Source organism: Eimeria necatrix, genomic scaffold (genome assembly GCF_000499385.1).
Source record: "Eimeria necatrix Houghton genomic scaffold, Enh_scaff13, whole genome shotgun sequence".
Taxonomy (NCBI): domain Eukaryota; phylum Apicomplexa; class Conoidasida; order Eucoccidiorida; family Eimeriidae; genus Eimeria; species Eimeria necatrix.
This window is the reverse complement of record NW_013652052.1, coordinates 51,173-73,860: the sequence shown is the minus strand read 5'-3', so window position 1 is coordinate 73,860 and position 22,688 is coordinate 51,173. Positions and strand designations below refer to the sequence as shown.

At 57.2% G+C, this 22,688-nt stretch overlaps 5 protein-coding genes across 5 annotated transcripts; 4 read left to right on the top strand and 1 right to left on the bottom strand.

Annotated features, from left to right (window-relative positions):
• Positions 1-534: 534 nt before the first annotated feature.
• ENH_00012830 (hypothetical protein, conserved) lies at positions 535-5,291 on the top strand (the record flags this gene model as incomplete). The annotated part of the gene is given in 11 exon segments (XM_013578768.1): positions 535-1,440; positions 1,445-1,842; positions 2,072-2,152; positions 2,305-2,380; positions 2,540-2,641; positions 2,830-3,337; positions 3,554-3,630; positions 3,863-3,937; positions 4,161-4,216; positions 4,519-4,608; positions 5,171-5,291. Coding segments are annotated over 11 exon segments (2,490 nt in total).
• Positions 5,292-6,772: 1,481 nt separating this feature from the next.
• On the top strand, positions 6,773-9,250 carry ENH_00012820 (zinc finger (C3HC4 RING finger) protein, putative; the record flags this gene model as incomplete). The annotated part of the gene is made up of 1 exon (XM_013578767.1): positions 6,773-9,250. The coding sequence occupies one exon, from the start codon at positions 6,773-6,775 to the stop codon at positions 9,248-9,250; it is 2,478 nt and encodes an 825-aa protein (XP_013434221.1).
• A 1,278-nt stretch (positions 9,251-10,528) lies between these two features.
• On the top strand, positions 10,529-11,128 carry ENH_00012810 (hypothetical protein; the record flags this gene model as incomplete). Its single annotated transcript, XM_013578766.1, has 2 exons — positions 10,529-10,655; positions 10,923-11,128. 2 exons carry the CDS (start codon positions 10,529-10,531, stop codon positions 11,126-11,128), a joined length of 333 nt encoding a protein of 110 aa, XP_013434220.1.
• A 1,081-nt stretch (positions 11,129-12,209) lies between these two features.
• On the top strand, positions 12,210-14,037 carry ENH_00012800 (GPI-anchor transamidase, putative; the record flags this gene model as incomplete). Its single annotated transcript, XM_013578765.1, is given in 2 exon segments — positions 12,210-13,796; positions 13,801-14,037. Coding segments are annotated over 2 exon segments (1,824 nt in total).
• An 824-nt stretch (positions 14,038-14,861) lies between these two features.
• ENH_00012790 (VID27-domain-containing protein, related) lies at positions 14,862-22,098 on the bottom strand (the record flags this gene model as incomplete). Its single annotated transcript, XM_013578764.1, has 12 exons — positions 14,862-14,936; positions 15,152-15,257; positions 15,508-15,742; positions 16,120-16,290; positions 16,666-16,828; positions 18,170-18,223; positions 18,582-18,633; positions 18,860-18,991; positions 19,362-19,455; positions 19,660-20,634; positions 21,460-21,750; positions 22,002-22,098. 12 exons carry the CDS (start codon positions 22,096-22,098, stop codon positions 14,862-14,864), a joined length of 2,445 nt encoding a protein of 814 aa, XP_013434218.1.
• Positions 22,099-22,688: the final 590 nt, after the last annotated feature.

Sequence of the window (22,688 nt, the reverse complement as noted above, 5' to 3'; positions counted from 1 at the left end):
TGGGGTTTAGGGTTTGGGTGTTGGAGGCCTGGGCTCGTCGTCCTTCGTGCCTTCCGCGCGGCTGAGGGATTAGGGTTTAGGGTTTAGGGTTTAGGGTTTGAACAAAGCGAGACAAGGACAAGCCAGCTTCTCTACCATCAAATATTGGCTACCTTTTAGGGTTTAGGGTTTAGCATTCACGATCTAGCGCCTAGGGTTGAGGGCTTAGGGTTTAGGGTTTAGGGTTTAGGGTTTAGGGCTCCCGCAGGCAAGACAAGGGAGACAGCGAGACGTTGGCCCCGATGGCTGCTGCGGGGGCCCTAGGGTTTAGGGTTTAGGGTTTAGGGTTTAGGGTTTCAGGTTTAACTCAATTTTTGCATATTTAGGCGCGCTTTTCTGCTACTATTCCTTAGACAACAGCAGCAGCAGCAGCAGCAGCGGCAGCAGCAGCAGCAGCAGCAGCAGCAAAGTTGGCTTGTGGGCTCAAAGCTTTAGTAGACGTGTCTGCTGCTTCTATGCAGCTGCAGCGGCGTTATCAGCTGAGTGATAAAACAGATGCAGCAGCAGCTGCTTCTGCTGCTGCGGCAGCAGCGGCTGCTGCTGCTGCTGCTGCTGCTGCTGCCGATGCTGCTGCTCGCTGACGGGCTTCGAGCCCCCCAGCGCTGCACATTGAGGAGCTGCTGCGGCAGCAGCAGGAACATTCTCGGCAGCAGCAGCAGTACCTTCTGCAGCAGCCGCAGCCTCAGCAGCAGCAGCAGCAGCAGCAGCAGCAGCAGCAGCAGCAGCAAGCAACGGGGCAGCTGCGCCTTCATCAGTGGCTGTATCAACAGGGCAGCAACACCGCAGCATTTTGGCTCTAGCCGAGCAGCAGCAGCAGCAGCTGCTGCTGCTGCTGCTGCTGCATACACGCCTCGTGAGGCTGTCGCTGCCGGCCCAGGTCCCAGCAGCAGCAGCAGCAGCAGCAGCAGCAGCAGCAAGTTAGCTGCAGCGGGAGATGACGAGGAGGGGTGGATTGCGCTGGAGCTGCGGCAGCAGCAGCAGCGCCAGCAGCAACGGCAAGAGGAGCTGCAGCAGCAGCAGCAGCAACTAGCGCAGCAGCAGCTAGAGGAATGGCTCAGCAGCGAAAACCCCACACTCGACAGCTTGGGAGCTATAATCACTGGCAGCAACCAGCAGCAGCAGCAGCAGCAGGTGCTGCCCCCGGAGCAGCAGGAGCTGCTGCAGCAGCAGCTTGCGCAGCAGCGCCTGCTGCACGAAGAGCTGCGGCAGCAGCTGCAGCGGCGACAGCAGCAGCAGCAGCAGCAGCAGCAGCAGCACGCATTTCTGCAGCAGCACCTAGCCCCTGCGCAGCCCGCGGGGCCGCAGCCCCACCAGCTCCCCCACCAGCAGCAGCAGCAGCAGCAGCAGCAGCAGCAGCAGCAGCAGCAGCAGCAGCAGCAGCAGCAGCAGCAGAGCTCTGTTTGATTTAAGGAATTTTGATGCAAAGAAAGGACCCCCGCAAGGCACAAGAGCTGTTCTTTTGGATTCCCTCAGCGCCAGTGTGCTGCAGATGCCGCGGGAGCCGCCGCTGCTGCCGCAGCAGCAGCAGCAGCTGCTGCAGCAGCTGCAGCAGGGTCCTGCTGCAGCCCCCGCAGCAGCAGCAGCAGCAGCAGCAGCAGCAGAAGAGGAGAGCACAGTGCCTACTGAGGGATATATCAACGGGGTGTACATGACGGAGCAGCAGCTCGACCTCGCGCTGCAGCAAAAGGCCAAAGAGCAGCAGCAGCAGCAGCAGCAGCAGCAGCAGTTGCTGCAGCTGCTGCTCCAGAACGCCAAGCAACAAATGGAAAAGGCAGCGCACGTGAAAATCGAGGACGTCGACAGGTCTGCTGCTGCTGCTGCTGCTGCTGCTGCTGCTGCTGCTGCTGCTGCTTACTTTTGCTGCTGCTCTTGCCTGTTCCTGCTGCTAGTTGCTCTTGCTGCTGCTGCTTCCGCTGCTGCTGCTGGTCCTAGCCCACAGGCCGCTGAAGCAGAGAAGGTAGCACGTTTGTGCTTGCTGCTGCTGCTGCTGTTGCTGCTGCTGCTGCTGTTGCTGCTGCTGCTGCTGCTGCAGCTTGTCGCCTGAAGACCTAAACGAGTGTTTGGTCTACAGGGGCCTCCGCTGCGAGGGCAGCCTAGAAGTGCAGCGGAACCGGTAAACCCTAAACCCTAAACCCTAAACCCTACACCCTAAACCCTAAACCGTACGGTGTTAGCACTCGCGGACAGTGAGCCCACGCTGCGCGTTCGCAGGCTAGGGTTTAGGGTTTAGGGTTTAGGGTTTAGGGTTTAGGGTTTGTGGGGCAGGCTGAAGGACGCTTTAAAGAATGGTTTGGGGCCCCAAGAGCCAGAGCCAGAAGCAGCCCAGCGCTTTGCTGCTGCTGTAAACCCTAAACCCTAAACCCTAAACCCTAAACCCTCACGCGTGGCGCAGAGCGTCGGGTTGCCGCCTCACCCCTTAGAACTCTTCAAGTGTTTAGAGTTTAGGGTTTAGGGTTTAGGGTTTAGGGTTTAGGGTTTAGGGTTTAGGGTTTGCATGCAGGTAAATGAGATTGAGAAGCCCCTGGAGCATGCAGGAGATGCAGCAGCAGTTTTCCGCAGGTGGCTGGCGAGGGCTGAAGTTGCTGCTGCTGTTGCTGACCCCGTAAACCCTAAACCCTAAACCCTAAACCCTAAAACGCGGTTTCGGGAGCACGCGCAGCTCGCTCGTTTGTGAAGCGCAAAAGGGCTTGAGGGATTAGGGCTCGACGTTCAAGCGACTTGAGACAACAATTAAGGGTTTAGGGTTTAGGGTTTAGGGTTTAGGGTTTAGGGTTTAGGGTTTGAGTGCAGGGCGGGACCTTCAAGTTTGACCAGCAGTCTCCCACTCATGATTTGTCTCCAGAGGAATTGGCAGAAATAGAAAGAGAAAAAAATGAAGAACGAATAACTCATCGCCCTCCTGCTGCTGCTGCTGCTGCTGCTGCTGCTGCTGCTGCTGGTGAAGAAGCTGCAGCGGCAGCTAGCCAGAAGCAAGTTCTCACCGGAGCAGCAGCAGCAGCAACAGGGACGGCAGCAGGCGCTGCAGCAAGTGCACCAGCAGCAGCAGCAGCAGTAGACTCAGCAGCAGCAGCAGCAGCAGAAGACACTGCAGCAGCAGCAGAAGACACAGCAGCAGACGCAGCAGCAGCAGCAGCAGCAAACGACGATTTCAATGCCTTTTTAAGAGACAAGTTGGGGGGAGTCTTTTGGACTGCTGATGAGCTGCAGCAGCTGCAGCAAATGCATGCAGAGGGGAGGCAGCAGGATATGCTGCAGCAGAGGGATCAGAAGGAGCTTGAGCTGCTGTTCTCTAGCAAAGGTCTGCTGCTGCTGCTGCTGCTGCTGCTGCTGCTGCTGCTGTTCTTGCTGCTGCTACTGCTCTTCTTGTTGCTGCTGCTGTTGCTGAGGAGAAAATGCACCGGCTGTGCTGCTGCTGCTGCTCCCGGTGCTGCTGCCTGTGGGTCTGTCGTCGGCTCTGAGAGCGCTGCTGCTGCTGCTGCTGCTTTTGCTGCTGCTGCTGCTGCTGCTGCTGCAGAGGACCTTTTGGGGGAGTCGATTCCCAAGGTTTTGGACATAAGAGTTGATGGTGAAGTTCCTCTAGAAGAGCCCGTCGTTAGAACAGACTTTTTCGAGGCAAGGGTTTAGGGTTTAGGGTTTAGGGTTTAGGGTTTAGGGTTTGGGGTTTTGCGTCCCCAAAAAGGCTTTGGGAGTCAGCTGCGTAATCCGCTGCTGCTGCTGTGATTGCTGCGGCTTAGTAGGGTTCTGCTGTTGCTGCTGCAGCTGTGACTGTGCTGCTGCTGCTGCTGTGGCTGTGCTGCTGCTGCTGCTGTTGCTGCTGCTGCAGGGTTTGTCCGATGAAGAGAAAAAGGCGAAGTTTCTGAATGCGCAGCAAAATGGCGTGCTGACGGAGACGATCGAGGTCTGCTGCTGTTGCTGCTGCTGCTGCTGCTGCTGCTGCTGCTGCTGTTGCTGCGCTTCATTCTAGTTCTGCTGGAAGATCTGCTGCTGCTGCTGCTGCTGCTGCATTTGCCGCTTGTGATTTTGGGTGCGTGGGGCTGCTGCTGCTGCTGCCCGCCTTGCTTCGGCGCACTGCGGCGCCGCCAAACCCTAAACCCTAAAAAAGGGTTTGCGGGTTTTCGCAGTCCTTGGCGGCGCGGTTTGAAGTCCCCAGGGACTTCATTGGAGACGCCCTCTGCAGGTTTGGCTGCGCTGCTCCGCTAAACCCTAATTTAGGGCTTGGGGAGTTTGTGGCTCCCGAGGGGGTTTGGGGTTTGCTGGAGCTGCTGCACGTCGTGGACCCAAACAGCGCCAGCTTCCTGTAAACCCTAAACCCTAAACCCTAAACCCTAAGCCCTAAACCCTAGACGCCAAGGGTTTGAGGCCTGCAGCCCGAGCGCGCGAGCAGCAGCAGCAGGAACTAGCCCCGCGGGCAGCCTGCCAGCTGCAGCCCCCCAAACCCTAAACCCTAAACCCTAAACCCTAAATTGTGGTTTGTGGCAGGTACCCTGACGAGACAGTGCAGGATATCGCGACGCAATTCGGCTTCAGCATGGGACAGACGGAAAGCATTTGTCAAGAACTTGGATTCCAGTCTGCTGCTGCTGCTGCTGCTGCTGCTGCTGCTGCTGTTGCTGCTGCTGCTGTTGCCGCTGCTTGCAGTTGTTGCGTTGCTGCTGCGGCTGCTGCCCAGAACTGCAGTGTCGGTGCTGCTGCTTTTGCTGCTGTTAGTGATGCGGGTGCTGCTACGACTGCTCAGAGTTAGACTGTTCTTGCTGCTGCTGCTGCTGCTGCTGCTGCTGCTGCTGCTGCTGCTAGCGACTCGGGTGCTGCAGGTGCTGCGGCTGCTTCTGTTGCTGACAGTGGCGCAGCTGCTGCTGCTGCTGACTCTGCTCTGCAGTTTCCACCAACTCTTCTTGTGCTGCTGCTGCTGCTGCTGCTGCCCGCAGCGTGTGGGCTCTTGCTGCTGCTGCTGCTAGCTTCAGTTCTGCTGCTGCTGCTGCTAGCTGTAGTTCTGTTGCTGCTGCCTGCGGCTGCGCTGCGCATGCTGCTGCGCCGGCGGCATTCTTCAGCGCGAGTTGCTGCTGCTGCAGCTGGTGCAGCGTGCAAAGTCCTGCTGCTGCTGTTGCTGCTGCTGCTGCTGCTGCTGCTGCAGGCTGCCCTTTGGGGGAGAAACGCGCCTAAATAAAGAATGCTACGCGGCGCTAACCCAAAGGCTAGGAAAGCTGCAGGCGCAGCAGCAGCAGCTGCTGCTGCTGCAGCAGCAGCAACAGTAGCAGGAGCAGCAGCAGGAATAGATGAAACCGCAGCAGCAGCAGGGATGAGAGCAGCAGCAGCTGCAGCAGCTAGTAGCTGCCAAAATCAGGACTTCAGATTCTTGAATTTTATTTATCTGCTGGGGTGTACGTACACCCCAACTGCTGAGGTGTACGTACACCTCAGCTGTCGTAGACAGCCATTGCTTTCGACTTGTCGCTTTCATGATATATTTTATCAATTTTATTATTTTTATTTATTTATTTATTTATTCATTTATTTATTTATTTATTTATTTATTTATTTATGTATTTATTTTGATTTAATCACTTCGCTGCGGGAATCTTTTCCGCCTTTTTGCATCTTTTTGCTCTAATAGAATAGCAGCTTCTACTAAAAATTAATTTAAATTAATTAACTGCAACTATAAACTAATTTAATTTGAATTAATTTGTTTATTTCCCTCTTTCTCCGTAGCTCCCGAAGCCGGACCTAGGGTTTAGGGTTTAGGGTTTAGGGTTTAGGGTTTTCAGCCCCTCTGCTGCCCCATCGGCCACCTCTTTACCGCAGCTCACCCGAGAGCCATCTGGGGGCCCCCCTGTACCCTGGGGGGCCCCCAGGCCCACCCTAAGGGGCCTCAGGGGGCCCCCAGGGGCCCTCCTGGGGCCCCTGGGGGCCCCCTGGGGCTCCCCAGGGGGCCCTTGGGGGCCCCCCGGGGTACCTGGGAGCCTTTGAAAAGGCCTTTGGGGTGCCTGGGGGCCCCCAGGCGTCCCCGAGACCCTGTGGGGGCCCCAGGCCTTCGTCTGGCCCCCTAGGGGCCCCTAGGGGCCCCCCAGGGGCCCCCGGGGGGCCTCCATGGGGCCCCCGGGGCCTCCCAGGGGCCCCAAAGGGGCCCTGGGGGCCCCCCAGGGGCCCCCGGGGGCCCCCAGGGGCATATTTGGGGGCCCCCACAGGACCCAATCGAAGCCGCCCCTCTGCCCCTGTGGGGGCCCCCCCGGCGGGGCAGCAGAAATGAATTATTTGGGATTTTAAAAGGGATATTTAGGCGGAAAAGAGTGAAAACGGAGTATTAGGGTTTAGGGTTTAGGGTTTAGGGTTTAGGGTTTAGGGTTTAGGGTTTAGGGTTTGCGGCTATACAGGCTCGCTGCGAGCCAGCCCACATAAAGGAGATAGTCCCCGCGGGGGTTTAGGGTTTAGGGTTTGGGGTTTAGCGGGCTGTTTGATTATTTATATTGAGTGAAAACACCGAGGTAAGCCTGTTTTTGTGAAATTAGGGTTTAGGGTTTAGGGTTTAGGGTTTAGCGTTTGTCTCCTAAGGCCCCGCGGACTGCAGCAGCAGAGCTGCTACCCCCTGTGTGTCTCCGTCTGCTGCTGCTGCTGCTCGGTAAGATGTTTGCTGCTTCAAATGGTTCGAGTTCTTTTTGTTTCAAACCCTAAACCCTAAACCCTAAACCCTAAACCCTAAACCCTGAACCCTCCTCCCCCAGCTCCAGCAATCCCGATGCCCGAATCTCTCGATGCCCCTTCGGGGGGCCCCCGCGGGGCAGCCTCTGCTGCAGCAGCAGCAGCAGGTGCTGCTGCTGCTGCTGCTGACAATGCGAATGAGAGAGAAGGCCGCGGGGCGTCTCCCAGTCGGAGCAGCAGCAGCAGCAGCAGCAGCAGCAGCCCTACAGCAGCAGCAGCAGCAGCAGCAGCAAAAGACGAAAGGCAGGGCGAGGCGCGGGCCTGCTCTACTGTCAGCACGAGCAGCAGCACCAGCAACGCCAGCAGCAACCGCAGCAGCATCAGCAACAGCAGCGGCAACCGCAACAGCAGCAGCAGCCGCAGCAGCAGCAGCAGCAGCAGCAGCAGCCCGCCGATGTCCCCCTGCGCGCCTGCGCGTCGCCGCAGCTCTTCGCCTCGCCGCAAGGCGGGCGAAGCTGCTGCAGCTCGAGCAGCAGCAGCAGCAGCAGCAGCAGCAGCAGCAGCGGGCTCGCAGTCGGAGCCAGCAGCAGCAGCAGCAGGAACACCAGCAGCAGCAGCAGCAGCAGCAGCAGCAGCAGCAGCAGACAGTGGGGACTCCGAACTCGAAGAAATGCCTCAAGAGGGAGCTGTCAGCGCTGTGCCGCCGCAGGCAGTTCCTGCGCTGTCTCGAGCGAATTCGAGGAGCAGCAGCGGGCCCTCGCAGCAGCAGCAGCAGCAGCAGCAGCAGCAGGAGCAGCAGCAGCAGGAGGAGCAGCAGCAGCAGCGGCAGCAGCAGCAGGTCAGGTGCCCCGAGTGCCACATTGCCTTTGCTGCCCACGAACTCAATGACCATCTTTTTTCCCACGCCATAGACGCGCTGCAGCAGCAAGCAGTGCAGCAGCGGGCCTACGCCAGCAGCAGCAGCAGCAGCAGCAGCAGCAGCAGCAGCAGCAGGAGGAGGCAGGCGCAGCTGCAGCGGACGCGCTCGGCGGGGCCCAGCAGCGGCGCCCCCATGCCCATATGCGCGCCGCTGCGCCCCACAGCAGCAGCAGCAGCAGCAGCAGCAGCAGCAGCAAGTGGACGTACACCTGAGCGCCGCACCTTCGGCGAGTTTGGGGGGGTGGCTTCGAGCTCCCCCAGCCCCATCGCCTCCTCGTTTGCTGCTGCTGCTGCTGCTGCTGCTGCAGCAGCAGCAGCAGCAGGCCGCTACCCGGGGCACCGCCGCGAGGCCCACAGCGCGCCCTCGTCGCAGCAGCAGCTGCCAAGAGTGTACGAGCGGGCGGGCCGCTCGGAGCTGCAGCAGCAGCTGCTGCTGCAGCAGCAGCTGCAGCAGCAGCAGCTGCAGCAGCAGCAGTACCAGCAGCAGCAGTACCAGCAGGTGCCGTACATAACAGCAGCAGCGCACAGAGGCGCCGCGCGCTCCCCCAGCAGCAGCAGCAGCAGCAGCAGCAGCAGCAGCTTCATGACTCGCGTGGCTCTGGCTCGAGACAGCAGCCCTTCCGCCCGCGAGCGGCTGCAGCACTACCACTACCTGCAGCAGCAGCAGCAGCAGCAGCAGCAGCAGCAGCAGCAGCGGTACATTGACAGACGCCAAGACAGCCACCAAGTTCGGGAGTGTCTGGGGGGCCCCCGTTACAGCGAGTGGGGGGCCCCCCGCTGCAGCTGTACGTACACCCCAGTGTACGGGGCGGGCTACGCGTACCGCCACGTGTGCAGCTTGCATGCAGGAGCAGCAGCAGCAGCAGCAGCAGCAGGAGCAGCAGCAGCAGCAGCAGCAAGGCCGCCCCTGCAGCGGGCGCACAGCGAGCAGCTCTACAGCGAGTACGCTCGCTCCCGCGCCGCCTCCCCGTTTGCTGCCAGCAGAGCAGCAGCAGCAGCAGCAGCAGCAGCGGGGGACAGCAGCAGCAGCAGCAGCAGCAGGGGCTGGATCTACTCCCGCAGCAGCAGCAGCACGGTGATCGGCGTGGGCACTGTGGCCCCCACCTGGGGCGAAACTTTAATAGCAGAAGGCCTAGTGCCTGCCTACGAGCCCCGGGGGCCCCCCCGGGGGCCCCCCCCGCTGGGGGCCCCCCTGGGGCCCCCCCTGGGGGCCCCCCTGGGGGCCCCCCTGAGGCCCCACGTGGAGGGGCCCCCCTGGACGCCCCTGCCTCGCGGGCGTTCCTTGCAGGAGCTGGGGGCGGGGGCCCCCGAGGGGCGGGGGGTGTCTGCGCCCCCGCAGCAGCAGCAGCAGCAGCAGCAGCAGCAGCAGCAGCAGCAGCAGCAGGAGCAGCAGGAAGAGGAGGAGGAGCGGCGGCTGGTGGAGGCCTTTGCTGCGTTCCTCCCCGTCAGCAGCTACGAAGAAGGCCGCGGCAGACTGCTCGACAGGGACCAGCAGCAGTGCAGCATTTGCTGCGAAGACTACAAAGAAGGGGAGCAGCAAAAGAGACTGCCCTGCACTCACAGTTTCCACCAGAGCTGTATAGACTGTTGGCTGCAGCGCAGCTCCTTCTGCCCGATTTGCAAGTTCGACTTGCTCAGCGAGCTGCGCAGAAACTAGCCGGTGGGGCCCCACAGTGTGGGGTGTTTGGCTTGTGGGGCCCCACAAGCCAAACACCCCACACGCTGCTGTGGGGCCCCCAGGGGCGCCGCCGGGCTGGGGGCCCCCCGGCGGATGCAGGGGGGCCCCCGCAATGTGCCAAGCAGCAGCAGCCGCGCAGCAGTGAAAAGGGGGCCCCACAGGGCTCGGAAGGGGGCCCCCACGGGGCCCCCTAGAAGCCCGCGCTTGTTCTCTCTTTTAGGGGCCCCAGAATGGGGGCCCCCTTGTGGGCCCCAGGGAAAGGGTCCGTTTCGGGGTCGCGGAGGGGCCCCCGGGCTGGTCAAAAGGCTTCGAAAATGGGGCCCCCCAGAAGACATTCCATTTATTAAATCCCGGGGGGCCCCTCAAGAGAAAAAAGCTGCTGGGGGAGACAAAAAAGTCCCAGAATTATACCCAAAAGGGGCCCCCAAGTGCAAATGGGGGCCCCCAGGGAAACCCCGGGGGGCCCCCACACAGGCCAGAAGGGCTTCTTTGGGCCCCAAAAAAGGACCCAAAACGACCCCAAAGGGGCCCCAAAAGGGCCCCAAAGGGGCCCCAAAAGGGCCCCAAAGGGGCCCCAAAAGGGCCCAACAGGGGCCCCAAAAGGACCCCAAAGGGGCCCCAAAAGGGCCCCAAAGGGGCCCCAAAGGGGCCCCAAAGGCCCCTTGGAGGGCCCAGGGGGCCCCCATCAGGGACCAGGGGCCCCTGGGGAGGCCCAGGGGCCTTTATATGCCCTAGAAGGACCCTCAGAGGCCCCCTAAAAGGGTCCAGAGGGGCCCCTGGGGGGCCCCCTAGGGGGCCCCCAGGGGGGCCCCTAGAGGGGGGCCCCTGGGGGGGCCCCCAAGGCGGGGTATAGTGTGGGTCCGAGGACTGGGGGCCCCCTAGGGGAACAGGGGGGACCCCGGGGGCCCCAAAGAGGTGGAGTGGAGGGCCTGAAGAAAGAAAAGAAGAAAAGAAAAATAAAAGTGAAAAGAAAGAAATGGGTTTGGCCTGGCTGGCTGTGTGTTGAGCTGTACGTACAGCTGGCTGCGCCCTGCTGCTGCTGCTGCTTCCGTCGAATTCAGTTTTCTCTTTTGTTATTTCCTGTTGCTCTTGTGGGGCAGCGGGGCCCCACAGCAGCAGCAGCTGCTGCTGCGGCTGCTGCTGCAGCTGTGTGCTGCTGCTTCAGCGGCTGCTGCTGCAGCTGTGGGGCCCCGCAGCAGCTGCTGCTGCAGCTGCAGTAGCAGCAACAGCAGAAACAGCAGCGAGGCTGTCTCGCTAATGGGGTGGCTGCTTGAGCAGCAGCAGCAACAGAAGCGGCAGCAGCAGCAGCAGCAGCAGCAGCAGCAGCAGCAGCAGCAGGTGTGCCCGAGGGAGCTCGTTGGATCCTTACGCGGCTGCGCTGTCTGTACACCTCAGCAGTCGCGTGCCTGCCTGGCGTTTGTAACACTTAAATAGATAATTAAATTTAATTAAATTAAATTTAATTAATTTAAATTTAATTAAATTAAATTAAATTTAATTTAATTTAATTTAATAATGTCAATTAGATTATTTGGCGCGGGCAAGGCAGGCCTTTGTTAGTCTATATGCTTCGGCTGCTTGGGGTGTACGTACACCCCAGCTCGCTCGCCCTAACTCACTAACTCACTTCTCTTCAATGTTTGTGCTGCAGCAGCGGCAGCAGTAGCAGCAGTAGCAGCAGCAGCAGTAGCAGCAGCAGTGTTAGCAACAGCAGCAGCAGTGTCAGCAACAGCAGTGGCCGTATCAGTGATAGCAGCAGCAGGACTATCGGTAGAAGCAGCAGCAGCAACAGCAGCGGCAGTATCAGGAACAGCAGCAGCAGTAACAGCAACGGCAGCAGCAGCAGCAGCAGCATGAAAAGCGCTGCAATGGAGAAGTGCCTGGATTGTTCGCAGTTAGCTAGCTGCTGCTGGCTGCTAGCTAGCTGCTGCTGGCTGCTAGCTAGCTGCTGCTGGCTGCTAGCTAGCTGCTGCTGGCTGCTAGCTAACTGCAGCTGGTTAGCTGCTGCTGGCTAGTCGAAATTGGCTAGCTAGGCTAGCTAGCTGCTGCTAGCTAGCTGCTGCTAGCTAGCTGCTGCTAGCTAGCTGCTGCTAGCTAGCTGCTGCTAGCTAGCTGCTAGAGGGGCTGCCTGGCCAGCAGCAGCAGCAGATTCCAAAGGCCTTTGGCTCTCCAAGCGCAGCCCCCCCTGACTTGGCGTGCTAGGCCTAAACCCTAAACCCTAAACCCTAAACCCTAGCAGCCCAGGGCGCGAGGTAGGGGGCCTCTCGGGGCTGTTGGCGAAGCCTCAGATGGCAAAAAAATAAAAGAAATGAATAAAAGGAAATAATTAAAATAAAAAGATAAAATAAAATGAAGAAGAGAGAAAAGAGCAGCAGCGCGGGTGGCGCCAGCTGTGACCTTGGGGTGTACGCGCAGCTGTTGCTGCTGCGCCCTCGGGTCGTTTTGGCCCATTTGTGTCCACAATTTGGAAATAAATAAATTTAAATTCGAATTAAATGATAAATTTAATTTAATAAAGGATTAAATGCCGAAATTAATTGGCGAGAACACACCAAACTGACCACTCGCTGTACACACACGGCAGCAGCGCCGGAAGACAAGAAAGGAACCGCTGGGGGCCCCACACCTGCTTTTTGTCCTTTTAATTTGATTAATAAAAGCCATTTATATTATTTTTACAATAATATCATTTGCTTCCGCAAGCAGCAGCAGCAGCAGCAGCAGCAGCAGCAGAGAGTCGGCAGCAGTGCTGGGGGGCCCCCCTGACTGCTGCGAGCTGCTGCTGCTGCTGCTGCTGCTGCTGCGGGTTCAGAACAAGATTTTTGACTTCTTTTTGGTTTTGTCTTTTTGTTTTTTACTGTTGTCATTAAGTGCTGGGTTTTTTTCGGGTGTACGTACACCTCGCGTAGGGTCTGTGTTTCGGCGTTGAGCTGCAGCAATGCCGCAGCAGCAACAGCAACTGTTGCTGCTGCTGCTGCTGCTGCTGCCCTTCCTGCTGTCTCTGCTGGCCCTCCCCTGCCCTGCCTCCGTCTCCACTTCCGCGGGCGGGCGCCCCGAAGACCAGCAGCAGCAGCAGCAGCAGCAGCAGCAGCAGCAGCAGCAGCAGCAGCCTCCCCCCCAGCAGCAGCAGCAGCAGCAGCAGCCTCCCCCCCAGCAGGAGCAGCACTTGGACTTGGCTGAGGCGCGCAGCCCATCGGGGTTGCCGGAAGGCGCAGCCTCGGCCGCCGCCGCTGCTGCGCAGCACTCCCAGCAGCAGCAGCAGCAGCAGCAGCAGCAGCAGCAGCAGCAGCAGCTGCTGCTGCGGGAGTTCGTGGCGCTGGGGGACCCCGCGGACACGCATGCAGTGGTGGTCTCGAGCTCTCGGCAGTGGCTGAACTTCCGGCATATGGCCAACGCTCTGGCTTTCTACAAAAGTCTGAAACAACAAGGAATAAAAGACAAAAATATAATTCTGATGATCTCCGGAGAAGACGGGCCCTGTTCGCCCCGCAGCGCCTTCCCCGCCGGGGTGTACAGACACCGCAGCCGCGCGCAGAACCTCTTCGGCGGCCACGACGCCTGCGCCGCGGCGCTGCAGCAGCAGCTGCAGCAGCAGCAGCAGCAGCAGCAGCAGCAGCAGCAGCAGCAGCAGCAGCAGCAGCAGCAGCAGCAGAAGCAGCAGCAGCAGCAGCAGCAGCAGCAGCAGCAGCAGCAGCAGCAGCAGCAGCAGCAGCAGCAGCAGCAGGAGGGGGGGGAGTGCGCGCTGTTTGGGGAGGGGTGGGAAGGCGCGGAAGTGGACTACAGCGGAGAAGCAGCAAGCGTGGAGGCGCTGCTGCGGGTGCTGCTGGGTGTACATACACCCGAGACGCAGCAGCAGCAGCGGCTGCGCAGCAGCAGCAGCAGCAACTTGGTGGTCTTTCTGACGGGCCACGGCGGCAACGAGTTCCTCAAGTTCAGCGACTGGCAGACGCTGCAGCAGCAGCAGCTTGCTGCTGCAGTGCAGCGCATGCAGCAGCAGCAGCGCTTCCGCCGGCTGCTGCTGATCGCCGAGACCTGCCAGGCCGCCACGCTGCTCTCGGGTGTACGTACACCCCAAGTCCTCAGACTCTCTTCTTCCCTAAAAACTGAAAGTAGTTATTCTTACTTTTCAGATTCTGCAATGGGCACTTCTTTGGTGGACCGCTGGACCCACTCAGTGGTCAACTTCCTCAACCTCCACGCCAACCGCCACGCTGCTGCTGCTGCTGCTGGACAGCTTGGACCCCAACTTCCTCATGTCCAGGTGTGGGGTCGAGGAGGAACCGATCCCGGGATCGATCCCGGGGTCGATCCCCGGATCGATCCCGGGATCGATCCCGGGATCGGCCACTCCCCTCACGCAGCTGCCCCTCGAGGTCTTCTTCTCCGACAGACGCAAACCCGTCGCCTACAACTTCGCCTATCCTGCTGCTGCTGCTGCTGCTGCTGCTGCTGCAGCGGGGGACACCACTGCAGCAGCAGCAGCAGCAGCAGCTGCTGCTGCTGCTGCTGCTGCTGCTGCTGCTGCTGAACCGCTGCACCTGTGGCACTCCGAGGCCCTTAGATTCTTTCCTGCGCTCAATGCGCCCATGCAGCAGCAGCAGCAGCAGCAGCAGCAGCAGCAGCAGCAGCTGCACCAGCAACACCAGCAGCAGCAGCAGCAGCTGCTGCAGCAGCAGCACTTTGAATGGGTAGACCCAGCGGTGGCCGCTCCTCTTGCTGCTGTTCTTGCGGGGGTTGCTTGTGTGGCAACTGCAGCCTCTCTTTGAAACCCTAAACCCTAAACCCTAAACCCCAAACGCTTTGTCACTTTCTTTACTCCGAAGCCCCAGCGTCCTTCGCAAACCCTAAACCCTAGCCACCAACTAAACCCTAAAACCCTCTCCCTGTTCTCCAAACCCTCCCCCTACTCTCCAAACCCTAAACCCTCCTCACATTCTCCAAACCCTAAACCCTCCTCATATTCTCCAAACCCTAAACCCTCCTCATACTCTCCAAACCCTAAACCCTCCTCATCTTCTCCAAACCCTAAACCCTCCTCATACTCTCCAAACCCTAAACCCTCCTCATACTCTCCAAACCCTAAACCCTAGCTTGCGTCTGCTGAAGTGTACGTACACCTGAGATGGCACCCGGCCGCTAGAAGGCTTGCAGAGTCTAGGGTTTATCAACTAGGGTTTTGGACTAGGGTTTAGGGTTTAGGGTTTAGGGTTTAGAGTTCAGGAACTGTTGCCCCGCAAGACAAGACCTGCAGCGCTGTGCTGCGCGTGCTGGGGTGTACGTACACCGCATGTGCCCCAACAGAAACTCAACAAGCTAGCAGCAGCAGCTGCTGCTGCAGCTGCTGCAGTTGCTGCTGCTGCTGCAGTTGCTGCTGCTGCTGCTGCAGTTGCTGCTGCAGCTGTTACATACAGCAAAAGCCAACCGATAAGCAGCAAAAAAATGGAGCATCCGTTCCTGCCGCCGCAGCAGCTCTTGCTGCTGCAGCAGCAAGCGTTGCTGTATTGGCTCGTGCTGCAGCTGCAGCAGCAGCAGCAGCAGCTGCTGCTGCTGCAACAGCATCAGCTGCTGCTGCTGCTGCTGCTGCTGCCAGTTATGGCTCCGACTCACTCTTGCAGTCTTGGTATGTCCTGCGCACTCCGCGAGTTGTAATCGACGACGGTGTTACCTATGCAAACACCCCAAACCCTAAACCCTAAACCCTAAACCCTAAACCCTCGACGGCCAACTTACCCTTTGCTCTGCCCCAAAGCGCGAAGCGGCGCCGAGCCGCCGCTCCCAAACCCTAGGGGTGTCTTCCACCCCAACCCCAAGCCCTAAACCCTAAACCCTCGAAACCCTAAACCCTAAACCCTAAACCCTAAACCCTAAACCCTCGCTGACCATGAGGACCGCCTCCCTCTCCCCGGCCTTCAAGAACGCCAAGTCCTTTATGTAGTCGCTAATGCGCCGGATTTGATAGGCATCAGTTTTGCCGTTTTTCACGGCCCTGCAACCCAAACCCTAAACCCTAAACCCTAAACCCTAAACCCTAAACCCTAAACCCTAAACCCTGCCGCGAGTTGCCTCACGGGGCCCGGAGCCCCCGAGTTCGGCTTCGCTGCCCCCAAACCCTAAATCGGGGTTTGGGGCTTTGCCGACACGGCCACCGCTCGAAATCCTACACAACAAGGGCCCACGGCCTAGGGTTTAGAGTTTAGGGTTTAGGGTTTAGGGTTTAGGGTTTAGGGTTTGCGGACACGAAGTCCCAGATGATGACGAGGTTGTTGGTGCTGGTGACGATGTGCTGCTCCGCTGCATCAAAAGCTGCTGCTCGGAAGCAGCAGCACTGCAGGTTAAACTTGCTGACGTCCTGCAGCAGCAGCTGCAGCAGCAAGGGTTTAGGTTTTAACTCTCCCAGCGGAAAAGTAAACCCCGTTTTGCTGCGGCCCTCCGGACGCACGGGGTACAGCAGCAGGTACCGCGCGCAGGTCGCTGCAGCACACCGCAGGGTCTAGGGTTTAGGGTTTAGGGTTTGGGGTTTAGGGTTTGGGGTTTAGGGTTTGGGGTTTAGGGTTTGGGGTTTAGGGTTTGCGGGCGTGCACCGCAGCAGCAGCCAGTGAACTTTTGCTGCTAGGGAACTGCAGTTCCTCCCGCCCGAGAATCCCTCTCTCATTTCCAGGGTTTAGGGTTTGCGGTTTAGGGTTTAGGGTTTAGGGTTTGGGGTTTGGGGTTTGGGATTTGGGTTGGCCAAGTCGATGCACCCGCTGGACCTCGCCAGTTCGCAAGCAGCACCCACTGCCTCTCCCCACCCCCGACCCCCAGCCCACCCCTTAGGGTTTAGGGTTTAGGGTTTAGGGTTTAGGGTTTACCGAGAATCCAGCTGCCGTCGCGGGTGACTGCCACGTGGAGTATGGGGTCTCCTAAACCACTGATTTGTGTTTTAGCTCTTTTGTAAACCCCCTCATTATCTGTCTTTCCATCATAAAGTCTCAAAACCCCTTTGCTGCTCCCCAGCAGCAAGTGGCCCTCCTCGTCCGTCGCTGCAGCAAACCCTAAACCCTAAACCCTAAACCCTAAACCCTAAACCCTAGGCCCTGCGCTGGGCGCTCCCAACGCGCGCTGCTGCTCCCCGCGCGCCCTCTGGCTTCGGCAAAAACCCTAAACCCTAAACCCTAAACCCTAGGCTCCGCGATCCCGTGCGCGGGCTCCTAGGGTTTAGGAGGGTTTGCTAGGGTTTGCGCGGGCTCGCTAGGGTTTAGGAGGGTTTGCAGACCGCTAGGGTTTACGAGAGTTCAGTGCAACACACAAGTCCCCAGAGTCCGCTCGGGCTTGCTAGGGCTTGCTCGGGCTCGCTAGGGTTTGCCAAAACTCAGGGCTTAGGGTTTAGGGTTTAGGGTTTAGGGTTTAGGGTTTACCGCCGCAGGAAAAGCCCTGGTTCTGGGAGTAGGTGTAGTTGTGGCGAATTTCAGCTTCTTTGGTTCTGGTGTCTATACAGCAGAACCTCTTGTCATTAAATGCCAAAACCCTCGGCTCTAGGGTTTGTCTCGAGTCCGCCTTTAGCGGCAAAATCCCCTTCACCTGCGCCCCAAACCCTAAACCCTAAACCCTAAACCCTAAACCCTAAACCCTAAACCCTAAACCCTAGGCCCTACGCCCTCGCCGCTGTCTGCGCCGAGCTGCAGTGGCGCAGCCCCAAAACCAGCGTCTGCTAAGACCCCCAAGTGAACACCCCAAACCCTAAACTCTAAACCCTAAACCCTAAACCCTAAACCCTAAACCCTAGCCCTAGAGAGTGCACTGCTGTTCTAAAGTCGCCGGTGCTCAGACTTCCTGTGCGCGCCCAGGGCTCTCCAGGGTTTAGCCTTTAGCCTTTAGGGTTTAGGGTTTAGGGTTTAGGGTTTAGGGTTTAGGGTTTGACCTTCATGTCTACGTTGAGGGTTTGCAAAACTTGTTCTGTTTCCAAATTAAAAAGAAACGGAGGAGCTTTGGAGTCCTCAGCGGGCAGCAGCACGAGCCTCCTTTCCTGCAGCAGCAAAACCAAAAACAATAAATCAATTTAATTAATTTAATTAATTTAATTAATTAATTTAATCCATTTAATTAATTAAATTACTTAATTTAACTAATTTAATTAATTAACCAATCTAACTAATTTAATTAATTTAATTAATCGAAATAATTCAAGTAACTGTTCAATTAACTATCCGAAGGCTTGATGCAGCAGCAGAGGCAGCAGCAGCAGCAGCAGCAGCAGCAACAGCAGCAGCCACCTCTACAGCTAGCTAGCCAGCGAGTTGCGCAGCTAACCAGCTACCTAGCTGGCAGCTAGCCACTAGCTGGCTATCTAACCAACCAAACAGCTCGTTAATTCGCCAGCTAGCCAATCAGCTAGCTAGCTAGCTAGCCAGCTTGCTAGCCAGCCAGCTAGCTGTGCATCATGCCAGCTAGCCAGCTAGCTATCCAGCTGGCCAGCCAGCTAGCCAGCCAGCCAGCCTGCTAGCCAGATAGCTTGCAAGCCAACTAGCCAGCTAGCTACCCAGCCGGCTGACTATCCAGTTAACTTGCTAGCCAGCTCGCTAGCCAGCTAGGTAGCTAGCCAGCTAGCTAGCTAGCCAGCTAGCTAGCCATCTAGCTAGCCAGCTAGCTAGCTAGCCAGCTAGCTAGCTAGCCAGCTAGCTAGCTAGCCAGCTAGCCAGCTGGCTAGCCAGCTAGCTAGCCAGCTAGCAGACAGTCAGGGGCGGCCCGGGAGAGCCGGCGGCGAGCCCAAGTGCGCAGCAAGTAAAGGCAAACAGCAGCAAATAAACAAAATAAATAATAAATAAATAAAAAATAAATAAATAAAAATAAATAATTAAATAATAATAAATAATTAAAAATAAATGAATAAAAATTAATCAAATGCTTTGAGCAGCAGCTTACGCAGTCCTGCAGCAGCGCCGAAGACAGCCCCTGATCTTGGCCCTGCAAGTTTAGCTGAGAGCAGCAGCAGCAAAACAAACTGCAGCAGCAAATGTGCTGTTGCTGCTGCTGGTTCTGCTGCTGCTGCAGCTGCTGATGCAGTTGCTGCTGCTGTCCCTGCTGCTGCTGCTCTTTCTGTGCTCTTGGTGCTGCTGCTGCTGCTGCTGCTGCTGCTGCTGCTGCTGCTTCTCTTGGTGATGCTGCTGCCGCTCTCTCTGCTGCTGCTGCTGCTGCTGCAAGGCAGCAGGGAACGATGATGCTGGCAGCGAGTGCAGCAGCAGCACCACATCCTGCAGCTGCTGCAGCAGCAGCAGCAGCACGTGCAGCAGCAGCAACAGCAGCAGAAGCAACAGCAGCAGCAGCAGCAACATACTTTGGATCCGTCGATTGTCGCCACGACAGATGGCTTGCCATACTCGTCGAACCTGTGCATCATCCCGCGCACACCTTACTGCTAGGGTTTAGGGTTTGGGGTCTAGGGTTTAGGGTTTAGGGTTTAGGGTTTAGGACTCTAATGACCTGGGGCGTGGCGAACAGCAACTCCAAACTGGAGGCTTGCGCCAGGAGCCTACAGCTCCCGCCGCGCCTCGCGCTGCTGGCCCCAGGGTTTAGGGTTTAGGGTTTAGGGTTTAGGGTTTAGGGTTTGCGAACCTGAGGACTTGCATGTCCCTTTTTGTCTTGAGGGTTTGGCCCTCCGCCCCAACCCTAAAAACCACCGCCCGCTGCTGCCCAGCTTCCAGCATTTCGTTGGCCATGAAGTCGGGGGCCGTTTTCAGCAAGTCCCTGCGCCAAACCCTAAACCCTAAACCCTAAACCCTAAACCCTAATCCCTAAACCCTAAACCCTAAACCCTAATCCCTAAACCCTAAACCCAAGGCTCTGGCTCAAACCCTAAACCCTCGGTTAGACCCTGAACCCTCAGAGCGCTGAACCACGCGTCCCGGAGCTGTCATTCAAGCAACGTTCCCTAAACCCTAAACCCTAAACCCTAAACCCTAAACCCTCTCATCGGAAGCCCGCTGCACTGCCTGTGAAGCCAGCAGCTGCGCTACTGTTTAGGGCTTACGGTATAGGTTCAACACTGCAGGCCCCCTTAGGGCTTAGGGTTTAGGGTTTAGGGTTTAGGGTTTAGGGTTTAGGGTTTAGGGTTTACCTTGTTGGGTCTCTCGCAACAATGGGGAATTGTTCCTCATCATCTGACGGGTCGCTTTCTGCGTCTTCAATTTGCATGCCTTCTACCTCCCCGTCTGCGCAGCAAACCCTAAACCCTAAACCCTAAACCCTAAACCCTAAACCCTAAACGCTCCAGTCAGAAAGGCTTCGCAGCAGAGTAAGTGGGTCGTTAAAGGCCTTTGCGGGGCCCTGAGCTGGTCGCCCCTCTGCCTCGGGACCTAGGGTTTAGGGTTTAGGGTTTAGGGTTTGGGGTTTAGGGTTTAGGGTTTAAGGTTTACAACTGGGAGCAGTATTGAATTCCCCATAGTACCCAATTTGCTTCTCCAAATCTTCCTCTGGGGAGAAGCGGCATTTGCTGCTGACCTCCGCAAGGACTAGAGCATAAGTGTCAAGGAACTTGCGGCCCTGCTGCTGCTGCTGCTGCTGCTGCTGCTGCTGTTGCTGCTGCTGCTGCTGCTGCTTCTGCTGCTGTTCCTGCTGCTTTCGCTGCTTGGCCGTGGGCGGCGGGGCGCTGGACTCGCTCGCTGCTGCTGCTGCTGCTGCTGCTGGCGCTGCTGCTGCTGCTGCTGGCGCTGCTGCTGCTGCTGCTGCTGCTGCACTAGCAGCAAAACTAATCTTGTATAGCCGCTTATCCCCTTCAGGCGAAGGCCCCCACCACTGCAGCTCCTGCTGCTGCGGCAGCGGCACAATAAATTCGTCATAGGAAATGGCAACATAGCAGAGGGGCACAGGAATGCTGTCTGCTGCTGCTGCTGCTGCTGCTGCTGCTGCTGCTGCTGCTGCTGCTTCGCCAGAGGCAGCAGCGGCGTCTTCGTTCTCTGCAGCGTCGACTGCAGCAGCAACTGCTGTGGCGACCGGGTCTGCTGCAGCAGCAGGCAAAGTGCTGCTGCTGCTCGCCGCTGCTGCTGCTGCCTTCCCCTTGCCGCTGCTGCTGCCTTCTTTGCCCGCAGCTCCCTCCTTGCTGCTGCCGCCACTGCTGCTGCTGCTGCTGCTGCTGCTGCTGCTGCTGCTGCTGCTGCTGGCCTTGTAAACCAGCAGGTAGGCCTCTGAACAATCCTCTTTTTCCTTAATGAAGGCCTCCGCCTCGGACTCCACCGTAAGCCACTCATTTGCGAGGCGGTCGAACTGCTGCAGGCAGCAGCGGCTTGCTGCTGCTGCAGCAAAGCAGCAGCAAATGGAAGACACCATTAGCTGGCTGAAGAGCGCAGCAGCAGCTTCCGTCGCGAACACCAGGCCCAGTTCTGCTGCTGCATCTGCAGCACAAAAAAAACCCTCTTACGCGCTGCAGCAAACAATTAGCAACCGCTGTTGCTGCTGCAGCAGACGCTGCAGCTGCTGCAGCATCCAAGCAGCAGCTGCTGCTGTTGCTGCTGCTGCAGTGGCTGCAGCTATACATGCACACATATATGATAAAGAAATATAAGCATTCCCTCAGACTCTACAAAACTTTTAAAATAAATATAATGCGTCTTATCAAATTCAAAAATAAAAATGAAAATAAATGCATGTGGCTCTTCCTGTGCCCTCAAATCCAGGTGTACATACACTGCAACCCCAGAACGCATGCAAGGGCAGAGCCGCAAATAAAGAAACAAATTAAAGAAATAAATAAAATGAAATTTGAATTAAAAAGATCTGCACTGCTAATGCGGCGAGGTGTACAGACACCGCGTGCGCTGCGGTGTACATACACCCGGAAAATCCAAAATGTTCTGCGGTGTACATACACCCCAACAAAAAGCAGCTGCAGCAAGGCAAAAGATTGCAGCAAAATAAAACCATTAAAGACAATTAAATCCAGATTTATGAAATTAACAGAAATGAATTTATGCTGCATTAATGGAGGCATCTTCAGCGGCCACAAACTGCGTCAGGTGTATGTACACCCCGCGAGTTTCCGGACTAGCCGGCTGCTGCAGCAGCAGCAGCAGTTAAAGCTGCTGCAGCAGCAGCTTTAACTGCCACTTATACTTCCAAATTGCCACAATTTAGCATTTATTAATTAATTATTATTATTTTATTTATTTATTTATTTATTTATTTATTTATTTATTATTTATGTTCATATTATTAATCACCTGACTCTGTCTTCACCGCAAACTGCACCATGTCGGGCTTGTGCTGCCTGAAGCTGGAGACGGCGGAGTGCGGCAGCTCGAGGGCGAATTTGCTGCTGCTGCTGCTGCTGGCTTTGCTGCTGCTGCTGCTGCTGCTGCTGCTGCACTTCTTCAGGAAGCTGAGTTCTGCTGCTGCTCCCAAACCATCGTCTGGAGGGTCTCCAATAAAAACACAAGTCTCCGAAGATATTATTAAAGAACAATCCAGCAGCAGCTCGCTGCTCTTTTCCCCCCGCACCAGATACACGTCAACTGCAGCAACTCGCAGCAGCCCTAGGGTTTAGGGTTTAGGGTTTAGGGTTTAGGGTTACGGCTTAGGGCTTAGGGTCCAGTGAGCGCTTCAACAGAGTTCCTGGCCTGCGCTTTGCTCCCTCGGAGTTCCGGCCTGCCGCCTTCGCATTCAGGACCTAGGGTTTAGGGTTTAGCGTTTAGGGTTTAGGGTTTAGGGCTTACGGTTTAGGGTCTAGCGTTTAGGGTTTAGGGTTTAGGGTTTAGGCTCTTACCTTTGGAGTCGGCGAAGGGGTCTGAGCCCTTAGCGCTTTTGTCTTTCTTCTGCTGCTGCGACCGGCCTCTCAAGAGGCCCCCCAGTAGGCTTAGCATTGTGAAGTTCGGGTCTGGGGTTTACGGATTAGGGTTTAGGGTTTAGGGTTTATGGTTTGGGGTTTAGGCCCTAGCGTCAAGGGTTTAGCCTTTAAAAGATGAAGACACATGCAGAGAAGGACGCCCACGCGTCGCGCGAGTAAACGGCAGCTTGAGATGCAGCCAGTCAAGCCTCTAGGGTTTAGGGTTTAGGGTTTAGGGTTTAGGGTTTAGGGTTTGAGGATAAGAAGTAGAGAAGTGAGGTCTGGAGTTCGCGCAAACGTTCGAGCGGAGCTGCAGACGCTGAGCTCGGTAGTGGGTGTTGAGGTGTACATACACCTCAGATGTGCAGTGGAAACCCTTAATCCTAAACCCTAATCCAAAATCAAAAGCACTTCATTTCTTTTTCACTTGTGTGCCAGCATATATGAGTAGTTTCGTCGCTGTGTTGCTGAAGGTCGTCTGCTTCAGCAGCAGCAGCAGCAGCAGGAGCAGCAGCTGCTGCAGCAGCAGCAGTGGCAGCAGCGCCCGGGCAGCAGCAGGGCCCCAACGAGCTGCAGGCTTCTTCCTCTCCTGTCTCACAAATCTTTTATTTCTTTTAATTTTAAACT